Source organism: Lactuca saligna, chromosome 8 (genome assembly GCF_052625555.1).
Source record: "Lactuca saligna cultivar CGN05327 chromosome 8, ASM5262555v1, whole genome shotgun sequence".
NCBI lineage: Eukaryota > Viridiplantae > Streptophyta > Magnoliopsida > Asterales > Asteraceae > Lactuca > Lactuca saligna.
The window spans coordinates 58111913-58129046 of record NC_136424.1 but is presented as its reverse complement, the minus strand read 5'-3'; the positions used below and the strand labels follow the sequence as shown (position 1 = coordinate 58129046).

The 17134-nt window shown below is 35.0% G+C and overlaps 1 protein-coding gene across 1 annotated transcript; it reads left to right on the top strand.

The window, feature by feature from the left end:
- The first annotated feature begins 1046 nt into the window (after window positions 1–1046).
- On the top strand, window positions 1047–3920 carry LOC145010770 (PLASMODESMATA CALLOSE-BINDING PROTEIN 1-like). Its single transcript, XM_078969300.1, has 4 exons — window positions 1047–1241; window positions 1369–1611; window positions 1964–1997; window positions 3475–3920. Exons 1-4 carry the CDS (start codon window positions 1187–1189, stop codon window positions 3755–3757), a joined length of 615 nt encoding a protein of 204 aa, XP_078825426.1. The 5' UTR covers window positions 1047–1186; the 3' UTR covers window positions 3758–3920.
- Window positions 3921–17134: the final 13214 nt, after the last annotated feature.

The window sequence follows — 17134 nt, the reverse complement described above, 5'->3', positions numbered from 1 at the left end:
TGGATTATGGATGTGAATTTCGTTTTTGTTTCCACAACCAGAGCTTCTATACGTAAATAATAATCGAATATTATCTAATATGAGACAGTTAAAATGTCTATGTAATAAATGAATATAATAGATCACTTATCGGAAGTAACTATAATTTTGGAAGTTTTAGGAGGTAAGATATCTCCGCATCTATATAACCTAAATTCCCAAGTAACATCCATGTAAAATTATTAGGTGTACCTTCAAAGACTTCATGCTATAAAGACATAAGTTCATGTTTTGGTATATTTCTTCAAATGTGAGATTGATTACGCAAATTTGGTTGTATGAATATCACTAATACTTACATAAAAGTAATATTTAACTACAAAGACAATTTAAACCCACCTTATTAAAACCTAATTATACATATTGAATAAAATAATAACAATCCATTTCAGTATTGAACTTCACATTGATTATGGAATATTGTTTATGTTTTAGACATGTAATTGAGACTTTTGGGTTCTTTAAGCTAACTACAAATTGATGTAGGCCCTACGAAACAAGATACCAACCTAAATATAACAAGGGGCAGTATGGAAACCTATTACGTACTTGTTCTCCGGATTATAGTATTCATCGCATCATCATATTTTGGACTATCTAACTACAAATCACGGAACTATAAATTGTAAACCTAACACGGTTTACCATAGCCAAATATAAATTCATGGTTCGTCTAGTTGAAATTTTATAAAAGATCAAACACCGTTCCGAAATATAATAAATATGAAATATTTGAATTCCCGGGCTTATAAATACACATATTAGTAAGATTTGTCGATTTTGTCCGAAACAACCTATACTGAATTTGGTAGTTATTTTTGTAAAATATAAAAATGTTCGAAGTTTGGAGATATACACTCAAGAAACAAATGGTATTTTTTTGTTATTACCCCTTAATTTACTTTTAATTAATAGAAAATAGTAAAAATACATACACATAACATAAGTCATAACATAAACACCCAACCGCTACACCGTCGGCCCATTGTGGCCTAGGATAATAAAATTTGCCACTCCCCTCCCCAGTCCCCCCCCCCTCTCTCTCTCTCTCTCTCTCTCTCTCTGCATATTTCTAGTTCGAAAACAACACTTTTAACACCACTATCCGTCATAATCAAGCAACAACCTCACCATCTGGGTACAAACCATGGCTGTTTTTGCACTTTCCATGGTGGTTCTCTTGGCCATGGCAGGCTTTTCAAGTAAGATCTCTTATGTTTCCTACCTTTTCCTCAAAAGGGTTTTCGATTTTCCACTTCTTCTCAAATGGGTTTCTCCTAGATTTGCTTTTCGACCCTCAAATCAACCAATTTTTATGTCGGTTTTCAGGCGCAGCTTATTGTGTATGTAACCCTTCATTGGGTGACGCAGTTCTTCAAAAGAACATAGATTATGCTTGTGGAAATGGAGCTGATTGTAGTCTAATCCTTCAAGGTGCTACTTGTTTTAACCCTAATACAGTCAAGGATCACTGTAATTACGCTGTCAACAGCTATTTCCAAAGGAAAGGTGAAGTTTCAGGGAGCTGCGATTTCTCAAACACAGCTACCGTTAGCCAAACAGCCCCACCTGGCAAGTCTTTCTTCATCTTCCATCCAGTTTCTGGAACAATACTTCTGTAGTGACTTGTACCTCATGAACTAAAAGTTGTACACCAACAAACACTCCAAACGATATCGAAATCATTAGAAAGTAATGCTCTAGTGACTTGTGCCTCACGCAGTCAAAGTTGTTCGCCAACCGCACACACAACATTCCTCTTTCTGCTCAGAGCATTAATCTCAAAACACAAAGAAATATTTTCTATGATGACTTGTGCGTTGTGCAATGAGTGTTGTACATTATATTATCCTGTCTATTTCTGCCTTTTTGATCTCTCTTTTTTCTCCAGCCTTATTGTTGTGCTTTCTTGCTTAATTTTCAGGGGCAACTTCTGTATGTTATGCTGGTAGCCCAAGGTGTGCTTTCTAACCTTCCACCCAACCTTCTAATTTTAGCATCTTTATTACAAGATCTTGCACTTTTCTCCATTTTGTTAGTAAATTATTCATTTTCTCACCATGATTGAGATTAAAGTTATGTGGGTATGTTTCTTGATGCATAAAGATCTCATTTTTAAGTTATGTGGATATGTTTCTTGATGCATAAAGATCTAATTTTTCCAGTCTTTGTGAGTTTAAATTTGTTTTATTAAACTAAAAAAGTGAATATAAAGAAAGGATACTTTTTGATTGATCTAATATTAAAAAGGGTGTGATTTCATATTCCAAGAAGCTCATCTTTCTTGGTGATGATGCACTTCTTGATGTTTCTTGGGAAAACCATCTTTCCAGAGTAGAAAACTCCAAAATCCAGAGATACGTACAAGTTTCTATGCATAATGTACAATTTACTATATAGTTAGTGCTCTGGTTTTGGGAACTTTCTTCTTCGGAAAAAGGTGGAACCTTTTTTGTTTAGTGTCTGTGGTTGAAGGGGCCAATCACTTGATTTGAAATTTTCTGAATTATCAGGATTTATACATCATGCATAATAAGTGCAATAATATGTAATGATGTCTTGTACATCATGCATTGAAAGTTGTATGATGCTTCTAGAGCTGGCTTTTAGGAATCATTTTGTAGATCCAGAAAAGTATTATTTAGATTAGGTACTGTTTTTTCAGTACACTCATGAGTTGTCAAGATGTTGATATCATATGCATATTACTTCCTGTTTTATGACAATATATCAAGCAAAGGTCATGTTAGGTCACATTATGCTTTCAATAATGGAGATATGAATCAATGTTACAAATAATAAATTTGCGTCAGGAACAAAATGATCATATATCATAATTTTGTATTAAGTATACTACTAAAGATTATATTATATTTATAGTAGGAAAGAAAATCCAAATTTGTCTTTCATGGTCAAATATCCTTTTTTCTAATTCATAATACTTAGTTACTTGATTCTTTTTTATTGTGTTACTAATAAAATAATTAATTATCAAATAAACGATAAAAAAATTACTACTTTTTTTGACCTAGTAGGAAGTAACCCCTAAAGAAAGTGATAGAAAAGAAAATGCAGCTTTGACTTTTGTGGTCAAAAGATAACTTGTACAAATTTGAAATGATCAAATCTAGAGAAATTGACCAAAATGATCTTCGATTGTATGTCGGGATAAAATTTCAAAATCATTTTTGTTAAATATTCTAGCATCGGTATTATACATATAAATGTAAAGTTCTGAATTTTGGAAAAGATGGAGCATATTATCATAATATGCTTTCAAGATTATATATTTACGTGGAAAAAATCGCTTTTAGACATAACTCTAGAATTCCTTTTAGAACATTGCTATAAATGTATAGACATCGGTAGGGGTAAAAATGGAAACACAAGATTTACATTGAAAGCTTTTAAAAATGTGATTCTTGATTAATGCAGCTCGACAACTCCAACCACCTCATCACCACCTGGGACCGGAACCGGAACCGGAACCCCTGGGACCGGAACCGGAACCGGGACCGGAACCCCTGGGACCGGAACCGGAACTGGAACCGGAACTGGGACTGGGACTGGAACTGGAACTGGAACTGGCATTGGGTTGAACCCGCCGTTTGGAATGGGCCCTACAGGACAAGACACCAGTGGTGCTGAATCTTTCAAGTGTTTGACTTTATTGACTGTTTTGGTTCCGGGTTTGATCTTATGGTTAAGGTTGATCTAAGGGTGTTTTGTAATATGATGAAATCCTGTTGTAATCTATGGAGTTGTATGGTGGTAGTAGGGAATCGATTATCGGTTGTAATCCATGATAGCCTATTTTTTTTGGATGTACTTTTTGTATGTGGGGAATTTATGCCTTTTGAAATGAGGCTGTCTTCTGTGAATGGGTGTTTGTGGGGGGCACTGCTACTCTTTTTCTTGATTCCTTTTAGATTTTTCACCTTTTTGTATATCTAAAAGGTCAATATTCTTATTTGGATTCTTTACACTACTTTTTAGTTTTTACTCCATGGGCTTACAAGTTTTGATGCAAAGGGTACAACTATTGTTGGTCCAAATAGTTGTGTCATGAAAGTCTATGGCCATGTGGTCTAGTGGCTCAGATTGTTTGTCTTGAGCACATGCACCAATTTATAAAGGCTATGGCCCATGATGGGTATATCGTGAGGACTTCTAGAGTTATTTTCCTTTTGTAATATTTGGAGTAAATGGTGAATAGATGTCATGAAATTTGTATACAGCAATATGTTACATTCGATCCTTGGTCAGGAAAATTGCGCTTTGATTGTCGCAATACACAATATTAGCCTTCTGTGTGTCATTAAGTCGTCCAATCAGACCTTTTAACCAAATAACCTCTTTAACAACTTCCTTTATAGCCGTATACTCTGCCTTCAGTAGTTGTCCTAGTGGATAATGAAACAATAGACTGTAATTGTATTTTCCAATTAATAACATAACCACATAAAATGAACACGTACCATGTATATGATCTTAACTTGTGCAAATCTTTTGCATAATCATAATCTACATATCAAAACACCCTATAATTAGTTTTACCGTAGTGTAAGAATACGTAAAATGTACCTCGTTAATAATAAAAAAATCATTTGACAACATTCCAAAGCTATTTCCATGGGTTCTACACGTATCTAATAACCATGCTCACGACATATTACAAATCATGGTGTATACATATCATAACATATATCAAAGATCCAACAACGATGGTGTACAATACATGTGCCATGTAGGCAACATCAGTTTTAGTAATAGAACTTCAAGCGGATGATAGCTTAATGTGGGTTGCGAAAATGCTTGTGTTTCCAAGAAGCACAATTTCTATTCCCCAAAATTTTTTCATACTTCCTAAGTCCTTCATATCAAATTCATCATTCAACTGGTCTTTAGTCTTTTAAATCCCTTTCATAATATTTTGTTATAGTTAACATATCATGAACGCATAAAAGTAAATAGACCATTGATCCATCATTACATTTCCTGTAATAAACATAATTGTTGTAGGCATACATTTCATCGTGTGACTAGTCATGAATGAATCAAATCTTTTATATCATTATCTTCCTCAAGCTTACAATTTAGGAATGCTGTAGTCACATCAAGTTTGCTCTAGTTTATAATAACTACAAGAAACCAATCCTAATATTCCATGTATAGATGTGTAACACCCGGTCCTTGCAATTGTAAGTTTAAGTGTTTTTATCAAGAAAATCCTAAACTTTTGGAAAAAAAATTTAAAGTCCTAAACTATTTTTTTTAATAAAAAAACCCAAAAAACCGGATAATTTAAACAATTTAACCCAGAAAGCGAAAAAGCGGGCTAATTTCACTTATATATTGCTAATAGCCTTGAACAATAAATGAGAAAAATGAACACTAGTAGACTTGAAAAACAAACACCTTAACCATCAACTTAGGACAACTTGATGTTCCTTCATCTTTTTTTAATATATATGAAGTGTAGTTAGAATAATAACTTTAATTAGAATATTAAGATTTATTGTAATTATTAATATTATTACTGTTATTATTATTATTATTATTATTATTATTATTAAAAGTAAATAATTAAAATATTTTTTAAATTCGTTTTTATGAATATTATTATATAAATACATTTTAAATGTATTTATACATATTTTTCATAATACTCGCTATATTAATATTATTAAAAATTACATAAAAATTAGTATAAATACATTTTAATAAACTTATAAAATCTTTATAATTATTATGAAAAATACATATAAAAACTTTATACATATAAAAACTAATTTATATGATTTTAGATGTACATTTTTAAATAATATTAAGACAAAACTTCAAAAATGATCCATGTGGTTTTCAAAAATATCAAGTTTAGTCCCAAAGTTCAAAAAACCTCACAGATAGTCCCTGTGGTTTCAAAACTTTTAACATTTGGTCCTTCCGGCTCACTCCGTTAGCATTTCACTGTTAACTTATTTTTTAATTTTATATTACAGGGGTTATTTCGTCATTTCGGTTGTAACCTTCTCTCTTTAATATGAAATGATTACCTATTGCTTGCACGTCGCTACCCGTCCCTCTCCCAAGAAGATAACCGGTTACATCTGTATTCATCGGGTTCATTCCCATCTTAGAAGCAAGAACATAAATTGGGATTTAGGGTTTTAAGCTGCAGGAATTGCAATGGTGCTATCAATATGGTGTTTTCAAGAAAATTTTGTAAGCGTGGAGGACTTAGGAAAAAGATATGGTACAATACTACAACAAAACTTGTTTTTTCTTGGTCGATTGTGTTCACGTAGAGAAATCATTGATTTTACTCTTTTTTTTGTGTTTGCAGAAGGATATGACAACTATTTCACATTGAAGATATACTACAGTGGTGTCTTCACCAAAGCACCTAGAAGGAAATACGTTGATGGTGTTGTAGCATATGTAGATGATGTTGACACTGATTTATTTTCAGTTCATGAGCTTGACGACATGGTCCGAGAACTAGGGTACAAAACTAAGCAAACCCTTTACTACCATTTCTGTATCCTTGAATACCCTTTGGACTATGGCTTAATGCCTTTAGGTAATGAACAAGATGTACTTAAAATGGTATCATATGTCCCTAAACACAGACTTATTAGGGTGTATATTGAAACTGGTCAGATAAGGGTAGCTAGTTATTACAAGTCTCCTTCTAAAGTTGTTACTAAAGACTTTAAGCCTGATAGTGTGTCACCTGAAATGAATAGAAAGAAAACTTGTAGGAGAGAAGCAGGATCATGCAGTAGAAAGCTTGATCTAAAAAAGTCTGTAAACCCTGATTATGAGCAGTCACAAGTATTAGATGTTGATGAAGGGCATGATTACTCAAAGACTATTCTGCCATTTATAAGGTCACAAGCTAGCAAACAAAGTCATGTCATTCAAGAGGAAGTGGTGAATCATGAACTTGAAACTCAAGAAGAAGTGATCACTAGTGCAGTTGAAATTGAAGAACCATTGGGAACTTACCATTTACAGGAACCAAGATGCCAAGCTGATGATGGAGCTAATACTACAACAGTTGATGACTGAACCATTTATAGAGGATTACTCACTTTATGCTGATTATGATGCTGAGTTTAATGTTCAAACTTCATTTGAACAACAGCCAGAAGTGGATTATCTAGAGGGTATGGTGAGTGATGATAGTGGAGAGGCTTTCTATTCTAAGAGTGGCCATCATTCTGAGGATAGTGGAGATGATTCTGATGACAGCAAATACAATATGGATGAGTCTAACATACAATTTGATGTAGATGTAAACATGAGGGAATTCCATAATGCTGTTGATGTAGATGAACATGGAATCTTGAACAATCATTCAAAAGATGAAGGGAATGACATGGTTGATGATGAGTTGGAAGTTATTGCCACTGATGATTATCAATTTGCGGGATTTCATGAAGATGATAAGAAGAGACTGCTAAAAGAGTTGAGTAAGTCAAGTACATGCTCACATGGAGAGGTTCATGTAAAACCATTTTTGGCCAGGTCTTCAAAACCAAGCGTGATGTTAAAAATTACATGAACTCACACGTTGTAGCAAGAAGGAGGTCTTTATACCTATAAAAAATGACAAGATTCGGATTAGGATGAAATGTAAAGGTGTTGTAAGTAAGCCATCTAAAGTAGTTGATGGTGGTGTGCCCTCAACTAGAAGTAGGGCAAAGTGCAAGGGTAAAGATGTAATTGCCAATAAAAGTACATGTCCATGGGCAGTCCAAATATTGAGGGCTAATGAAAATTAGGATTGGTTGGTGCAAACAGTACAGGATGAGCATAAATGTTTGCAAACAAGGGAGGTTAAAGCTTGAACTTCCAGATACGTAGCGAACACAATTGTTCAACAAATTCAGAGTAACCCTAAAATTCCAGTGAAAGCTTTACACGAAGCGTTGTGCAAGAAAATAGAGGTAGGAATGTCATTACAAAAGGTTGCTAGGGCAAAGTCAATGGATGAACGTATCATTAGTGGGGACTACCAAGTATAGTATGGATTTTTGAGGGATTATGTTTTGGAGCTGCTCAACACTAATCCTGGTACAACAGTTCAAATTGATGTGTATCCAGAAACCTCCCTATATATTACCACAAGAACTTTTAAAAGAATATATGTATGTCTGGGTGCATTGAAGTTAGGATTCAAATATGGGTTAAGATATTTTCTAGGTTTGGATGGTACTTTCATGAAGGGCCCTTACCCTGGGCAAGTGTTAACTGCTGCAGGGTTGGACTCAAACAATGGCATATACCCTGTAGCATATGCAGTGGTAGAGACAAAATCAACAAGTAGTTGGACGTGGTTCTTGGAATTGTTAGGAGAAGATCGAGATCTGGGAGCAAATTCAAACTTTACATTCATTTTTGATAGATAAAAGGTGTGTATCACCTAACCTTTTTTTAGTACCATTTCTAAATACATTTGGGTAACTGATGTTGCATACATTGAATTTTGTTTAGGGAATAATATCGCCAATGGAGAAGGTATTCGCTAGTGCAGAACATAGGTTCTATTTGAGGTATATCCAGGAAAACATGAAGAAACAATGGAAAGGAAAAAGACTTAAGTGACTAGCTTTGGGAGTGTGGTAGAGCAACAACAGTCAATCATTTTAACAGAACAATGGATGAGTTGAAGAAGATCAATGAAGAGGCTCATGCTTGGGTGTGTAAGATCCCAGCAAACACTTGGGCTAAATCTCACTTTTGTGGTAAGTTTTGAGAAATTTATTGATAAATGTTAATCTTCCCTGTTGTGTGTTTACTATATGTGTAATTGTCTTCTCTTAATATCTATTATTCAAGAAGGGCACATACTGATTGTTTGTTGAATAACCTTTGTGAGGTATTCAATTCTAAGCTAGATCAAGGTAGGGATAAACCTATTATCACTTGTATTAGAAAGTATCTTATGAAGAGGTTATGTGTGGTGCAAAAGGAAATAGATAATTGTGAAGGACTTCTAACCCCTACTACAACTACAATGTTTGAAAAGATTAAGACTGATGCACCTAAGTATGTGGTTAAATACAATGGGGCAGGAAAGTACCAAGTGGCAAGCACATGGCAAGACCAATATGTGGTAAACATGAATGACTAAAGTTACAGTTGTAGGTTTTGGGAGATTACAGGTTTCCCATGTAGACATGTTGTTTGTTCTATATAGGACAAAATTGAAAATGGTGAAAATGCCCCACATGTTGATGAATGGGTCCATCCTTGCTATAGGTTATCAACATGGAAAGCCATGTATTTCAACAAAATTGATCCATTGAATGGACATTTAATGTGGCCTAAAAGTGACTTCCTATTCACTTTACTTCCACCAAAACGTAAAACACAAGTTTGTATTTCAAGTAGACAAATTATATAGTAAACATGTGAACATGGAATGAATTCAATTTTAACTATAGTGTATCAATATATGTAGGTTGGAACGCCTAAGAAGAAGAGAAGGAGGGGTGTTGATGAGCCAAACAGTCAAGCTGGTAGATTGAGCAGGAAATATCTGGAAGTCACTTGCTCTACGTGTCATAACAAAGGGCACAATTCCAGACCATGTAAAAGGCAGGGAGGTAGTGGTGAAGTTGGAAGGGGCTGAAAAGTATTTTCAGTAGTTGGATCTGGTACTAGTGTTGTAGGTCTTTTGAAACTAAAGTCATGTGTAATTGTTTGAAGATGTGTTAAGAACTTTTCAGGAATTGCATGTAATGCTTGTGTTGTAGGTCTTTTGAAACTTAAGTCAAGCTTGTGTTGTAGGTCTTTTGAAACTTAGTATGATGGTTGTGTTAAGAACTTTAAAATTTTGCATGTAATGGTGTGTATGCAGTATGCACATTTTGCTAATGAATTAATCTGTTTTGTGTACTACCCTTCACAGATCAATTAATAACATTGTACATTTCAATTGCAAATTAAAACCATCTTAAATGAGCATTTACAATACACTTAACAATTGCATTTCAAAAACATTCAAGAAATTGAACAATCAACTATTACAAACTACATTCCATTACCATTACCATTACCATTACCACTCCATTACACATTAATCTGATACATAAACCAAACACAACAACACCAATTCCAAAGCCCCCTACATAAACTGAAAGCAAAAAAACCCCTATTCGATTAAAATAAAAAAACCCCCTGTAATGGTTACAAACCAAAAACCAAAACTCCATTACCATCCAAACCTTCACAAGATACTTAGAGATTAAAATAATACCAAAAAAAACACCCATGAACAAAACAACATCAACTGGCAGTTCCACAATTTTGCACTTGCAATGGCAACCCTCTCTTCCAATCGGTTCATTGATCTTATCAAACCTGGAATCACCACCAATGCCCTAGCACACATAGGAGGATTAGACCATTGAAGGAACCCACATCTTGTACAGTTCCAAAATTGTCTTCCAGGGTTTCGATCCGTCCATGAAGTGATCTTCATTGCTTCATTCCCACATCTGCAAGTCACCATCTTTGAATCAGAAGCGATTAGATGTCGTGAAGGGTGCAATGGTCGAGCAACAGTGGAAGGGAGAAGATACATGACGACTGATAAAGGTAAAGGGTTTGCCCAAAAATCGGACATGCAATTTCTTTTAAAGAGAGAATGTTACAACTAAAATGACGAAATTACCCCTGCAATATAAAATTAAAAAATGAGTTAACGGTGAAATGCTAACGGAGTGAGCCGGAAGTACCAAATGTTAAAAGTTTTGAAACCACAGGGACCATCTGTGAGGATTTTTGAACTTAGGGACTAAACTTGATATTTTTGAAAACCATAGGGACCATTTTTGAAAAAATATATATTTTATATGTATAAATACATACATAATATTATATATATATATATATATATATATATATATATATATATATATATATATATATATATATATATATATATATATATGTGTGAAATTATTATTCGAGTTACGCATTATATAGAGAAAAACAAGGAAAGTCGCACCTAGTTTGATGGGTGAGGTGTTTGTTTGTAAAGTTGGAGGTTTTGAGTTCGAGTCTTTCGGTCATTCTTTTTCTCATTTATTGTTCAGTACTATTAGTGTTATATAAACGAAATGAGGCATTATTTAACAAAAATGTCTACAACCTAGTGGTAAGGGCTTTATGCAAGTCATCTGGGGCTCGTGTTCGATCCTTGTTCTGCTTTTTTATTGATTTAGACGTTTTATTTTATTTCAACTTAAAATGCTGACGTGAATGCCATGTACACCATATATCCAATTTGGCAGTCCACCTCATCATGTGACTTGTTGAAAAGGTCAATGAGGGCTCAATTGTATAAATTAATCGGTTTTCTGGGTTTTTTTTATTAAAAAAATAATTTAGGATTTTTTTGAAACTTTTCCCAAAAATTTGATACTTTTCTGATAAAAATGCTAAGTTTAAAGTGTTGGGAAGTTTGGTCCTACACGGGGCGTAGAGTAGTCTGCTACGCAACGCGTAGAAGGGAAGTTGATCGTGAGACTTAAATGATTTACGTAAGGCATAGATCGAGCTACATAGTGTGTAGGTGCCCAAAACTAAAACCCTAATCTTAGGGGGTTTTGAGCCCTATTTAAAGGCACCAACTCCCTTGAGGCCCTTCCATTCTCAGCCTCTATCCTCCCAAATGGCCTCCTTAGAAACCCTAGTTTTTCATTTGCAAGTTTTGAGCCACTAGTGATTTGTGTGCATTTGTGAGGGAAAAAACATTGTGGAACCACTTGGGAGCTCAAATCAGTGTAGATCCAGAAGTTTCATCCCGTCATCCATCTCTAGAAGGTATAAATCTTTTACCTTGATGTTGTTTGATGATAGATCTAGTTATGCTTAAGGATTTCATGCTTTTGTCTCCATAACCATGGTTTATATGAGTATAAACTACTCTAGACCATTAGGGTATCATTTCAAGTCAATTTTGGAGTTGTTAAGTCATAAAAATGAGAGCTTGGTCACTATCATCCTCCAATGCATGAGCTTTTGAGCAAAATAAGGTTTTTTGGACCTAAGGTTTGGATTGGTGCTCTTTGTATGCATGCAAATGGATAAAGTCATAAACTTTATCCATTAAGACGCTCATCTTGATTAGATCTGAAAGTTTAGCAGGTTAACCTTCTATATTAAGCACTTAAAAGATGGATTTGGACAACAACATATTATGCCATGCGTGGTTCTGGCTACGCAGAGCGTATCCCCGACTTCACCCATTTCACCACCTTAGGCTCTATGTTGGGCGTATAATGGCTGGAAGATGACTTTTGGATTTTTTTGACCATTTACTTTATGAACAAGTTTGACTTTTAGGTCAAACTTGAAGGATTTGGGCTGTTTATTAAGGATTCTACCTGGTTTTGGTGCTAGAAGGTCTGCGGGAGCAATCAATGCAGAAAATGAATGTTTTGCGGTGTTCTTAGGTTTATGATTTAGGTGAGTTTCCTCACTGTACCCGCGGTGTTCTTAGGTTTACTAGATATTTTTATGTATCCTTGTGTATATAATGTTGTTGTGTTGTAGTGATCTGTTATATATATATATATATATATATATATATATATATATATATATATATATATATATATATATATATATCATTGTGAGTTACGATGCTGGTTAGAGTACAGTAATGTCACACCCCAAAACCGATGGCGGAATTTAGGTGAGTTTCCTCACTGTACCCATGGGTCGAAGGCATTAATGTCGACCACTAGATATTTTTATGTATCCTTGTGTATAGAATGTTGTTGTGTTGTAGTGATCTGTTATATATATATATATATATATATATATATATATATATATATATATATATATATATATATATATATATATCCTTGTGAGTTAGGATGCTGGTTAGAGTACAGTAATGCCACACCCCGAAACCGATGGCGGAAACGTTACGGGGCGGAGGACGTCATGTGTAGTATCACAACCAATGTACATAGTAAGCATAGTAAACACAAAACATTACATTATATATGAATAATTACATTTGTTTAAAAGTAAAATGATACATGTTTTAACTGTAAAATTGTTTGAACAAAAGTAAAGACGTGACTTCTATACGCCCCGTCTTCTCCAAAAGATCACAAGTACCAGTCTAATGTGGACCTGAAAATACAAGCAGTTTGAAAATCAACATAAAGCTGGTGAATTCATAAGAGGGTTGTTTTCTGAAAATGAACAAGTTTCCTTTGGTTTCTGAAAAAGTGATTATCCAAGAAAATCCCATATTTTCTTATATGTAAAGTTTGATTATCCGTTTGTTATACGATCTGGTTATACACAGTTTGTTATCCCAGGAAAAAAACCGTTATTTTCCTTAAAAGTTTGTAATTGGATATCGGTTCTGAATGTAGTGTACAAGTGTCTACCATACTTAAAGTGTTCGTGTGATGTTTCCTGAAAACCTGGTTATCCTTGAAATGTATGTCAGTTTTAACATGTATATAAAACTATTGTGCGAAAAGTAAACTAATTCATAAGGTTATTAGTTTACTAGATCCATTATTACCAACTAGTAAATCTCTGTTATCTAAATTGCGAGTTCCATAACCATACGATAGAATATATATGGCAATAAGTAGTCCATCATCATTTTATGACTTTCGTCACCCTTGAACCTTTCTGTTCGATTGTAGCTAACAGCCAGGTGCAGGGTTGTCAATCTCGTATAGATCTATACACTCAAGTCACGCTCTCCCTCCAAGAGATTCTGGTTACGGGGGCGGTGCTCCACTCGTGTATCTCTGTGGAGTGTTCCCGAGGACGTGTCTCCAATTATTAAGATTAACAAATTTACAAGTAATAATGCGGAAAATCATGTTTGTGATTATGGGTACAACGGGGGTCCTCCACTCGCGTATCTCTATGGAGTGTTACTGAGGACGTGTTCTAATGTTCTAGGTTAATGATTTTAACATAAATGAAGTGGAAAATCATTGGTGAAACATACAATATATCACTGTATAATCAGGTTTGCAATTAGTTTGAAAACTAACTCTGCAAGTCAAACAGTTGGTTAAAACGGTTTCCAGTGTTAATAGTATATGAAATATGAAACATTTCAAATGAAATAATAACTTTAAGTACAATATATTCTTGTACTTTTGCTTGTATCCCCCCTGAAAATATTGAAAACATGGAAAAATGTAGGGGTATGAACTCACCAGTCGAGAAGTGTGTCGGTTGGATGCTAAGTGTCAGTTTGGGGCTTGAGAACACGCGAGGTTCCTATGTGATATGAAGAGATACATAATTGTATCTAATTAGACTTTTAACCACTAATTAGATAAGACAGTACACTCCGAGACGCGAAAACACTTCATTCCAAGTGTTAGGAGTGACCCGGGTAGCATCTAAGGGTATGTATGGCTTGAATATGGAGTTTTCTCTTGAAGAGTAAACTCCCAAAGGAATTTTCGGCCCAATGACCAACTCCCCATGAGTTTATGGCCATAAAATCATGGTGGGGGTGTTCTTGGGTGCTTAATGGTCTTACAATTCTTGTAGGGTAATGCTAGGCTTGGTTTTAAGGCATTGGAAGGTAATTTGAACATCATAAGGACCATTTGAGGAGTTTATGATAGTAAAATAGGATTTTATGGCCGTAAACTCTTATGTATCCAACCTTAATGTGTTTTGGTGGTCCTAGGTCAATTACAAGAGTTTCTAGTCCAAAGTACAATCCATGGAAGGAAGTTAGGGCACCAATTGACCAGCTTATAGGAGTTTACACCCCATGAACCATTCCTTGGGGGGGGGGGGGGGGTTATGCCTTGAACTCCTAATAGGATGGTTTCTTGCATGTTTAAGGTCCCTAACATTGTTGGATGGTTCTAGACTTTATTCCAAGGCTTATGAGGTGCTTAAGGGGCATTTTAACACCTTAAAAGGGGTTTACGGCCTATGAAATGGTGTTTACGGTCCAAGAATGTGCCTGGGCCATAAAATCTTGTTTACCCCTCAAATGATAAGGTTTAGGTGTTCCAAGTCCAGTATTGTAAGCCCCTAAGTCATATCTAAGCTCCAAAAGTGGTTTGGAAGGGTTTTGAGGCTCAAAAACCCCATCTATGTGTGTTTGCGGCCCAAGGGTGTTCCAGGGCCGTAAACACATGTTTTTGGTCCTATTTCATGATTTTTCCATGAATTTGAAAGCTAAACATGTTAATCTATGAGCTAGGATGGATAGCTTATCGATTTGGAGCTTGAATTGGGTGGTTTTTGGATCAAACTTGAGTTTTTAGAGAGAGAGAGTAGAGAGAGAGAGTGGAAAAGCTTCAAATGAAGCCCACTCAACTTTATATATGGTTCGAATTTGAGGCTCGGTGGAATTCTACCCGATACTGACGTTAAACGGGGATTTTGGTCGTACCCGATTAAGTTGCTGTAACCCGACGTGGTCGAAACTATAAAATTTTCCAATTAATAATTTGGGATGTTTTCATGCATTTCTAATGTGTTCCAACACTTATGATGTAAAAATAAGAAGTCCCAATTTTATTAATTTAAAACAAAGTTAACGGAAAAATTAGAACGTAACGGCTTTACTGATAGAAACGGGTTATAAGGATAGAAAGTTTTCGGATTGTGACAAGTAAGTTGGGTATCGTCTAGTCGAGTTCCCTAAGAGTTGTATGTAGTCATGTAGGATAACTTGAAAACTATTGATCTAGGCTTTCTTGGTTGTTTCTTGTTTGGTTGTGGCTCTAGAGTAGGATCATCTGTTCGGGTGCCTATCTCACTTCTGGTTATACACATCTATGCATTTCGTAGAGATTTTACAGTAGTGGTTCAGAGTGCTAGGAGGGGCCTAGTAAGCGGTAGTGAACTGTTCGGTAGGTAGATTCATGTTGATAGTTGCCTATGCTTATGTGCCTACTTGTTTGTTTGTTTGATTATATGTTGACATATCATAGTGTGTTAAGTTGAGGCTGTCCTGCTTTGTGATGTAGGCCAAAATACTAAGTGCGAGTTGGATCTGAGCCATAGGCACGAGAATGGAACTGATCGTGAGATGGAAGTTCAGAGGAGAGGTTAGATTGAGGCGGTAGGCCAACATACTCGGGGAAATCCAGTCCTTGTGACTATGTGTATTATGGTGTGTGGTATTTAAGGGGAAACTTACTAAGCTTCGTGCTTACCCAGTTGCTTGTGTTTTTTTAGGTACCATTGGTGATCGTGGGAAGACAAAGGCATCACTGTACACATTCATCAACAACAATGGAGATTCCACGTTTACTATATTACTTTGATCTTTAACGATGTACTTTGGAACAAATGTTTTTTTTTTCTTAATTCGAGTTCTATATATGTGAAGTTTTTAACTTACTTAAAAATGAATTTTTTTGATGTGAAAATGGGACATTACAAGATGTGTGTTTGACAACTGAAGAGTAAATGTAATGTCCTTATACCTAGGTTTTTTACATGGATGAGTGGTGTCTTTTAGCTTGTAAACCCATTTACACTTGACAAACTTCTTTTCTTTTGGAAATTGGTAGAACCAAGAAAAAAAGTTCTAACTTGTAGCACACACGATTTTACGGGTAGCATGTTAGAAGATTTCCATCGTGAGTAAAATTTCCTAAAAGTTTATCTTATGCCAGAAAATTTAAGGAGTAGCACTCGCTACAAGTGGTACCCCTGGTTCTCCCCCTACTTTTGGATTTTGGACGAGATCACATGTGTTATTTTTTTGGTAATGACTCCATCTCATTGTGCATAACAGCCATCCATTCATTCTAATCTATGTATTTAAGGCATCATCATACCTTATAGTTTATAAGGTTCACTCGATTTTATTAGCAACAATAAGAGCATAAACAACAAAATTTTCTTGAGCATACCTTTTAGGATGTATAACCTATCTTTTTGGTTTATCTCTTTTACTGCATTGATAAGGAGTTTAAGTTGATAAGGATGAAGGATGAACAAAAACCACATGCTCACTAGAAGAATTGGAACAAAAACCACATGCTCACTAGAAGAATCTTATTTGTTTTGTGAAGAAGTATTGAGTGAGCTGATGGGAGCGTTT

Excerpts from the sequence above, each read along its gene's own strand:
- LOC145010770 (XM_078969300.1), top strand. The coding sequence starts at position 1,187 with ATGGCTGTTTTTGCACTTTCCATGGTGGTTCTCTTGGCCATGGCAGGC. Across the intron at positions 1,242-1,368 it reads GGCCATGGCAGGCTTTTCAA|GCGCAGCTTATTGTGTATGT; the intron begins GTAAGATCTCTT and ends GTCGGTTTTCAG. Across the intron at positions 1,612-1,963 it reads TAGCCAAACAGCCCCACCTG|GGGCAACTTCTGTATGTTAT; the intron begins GCAAGTCTTTCT and ends CTTAATTTTCAG.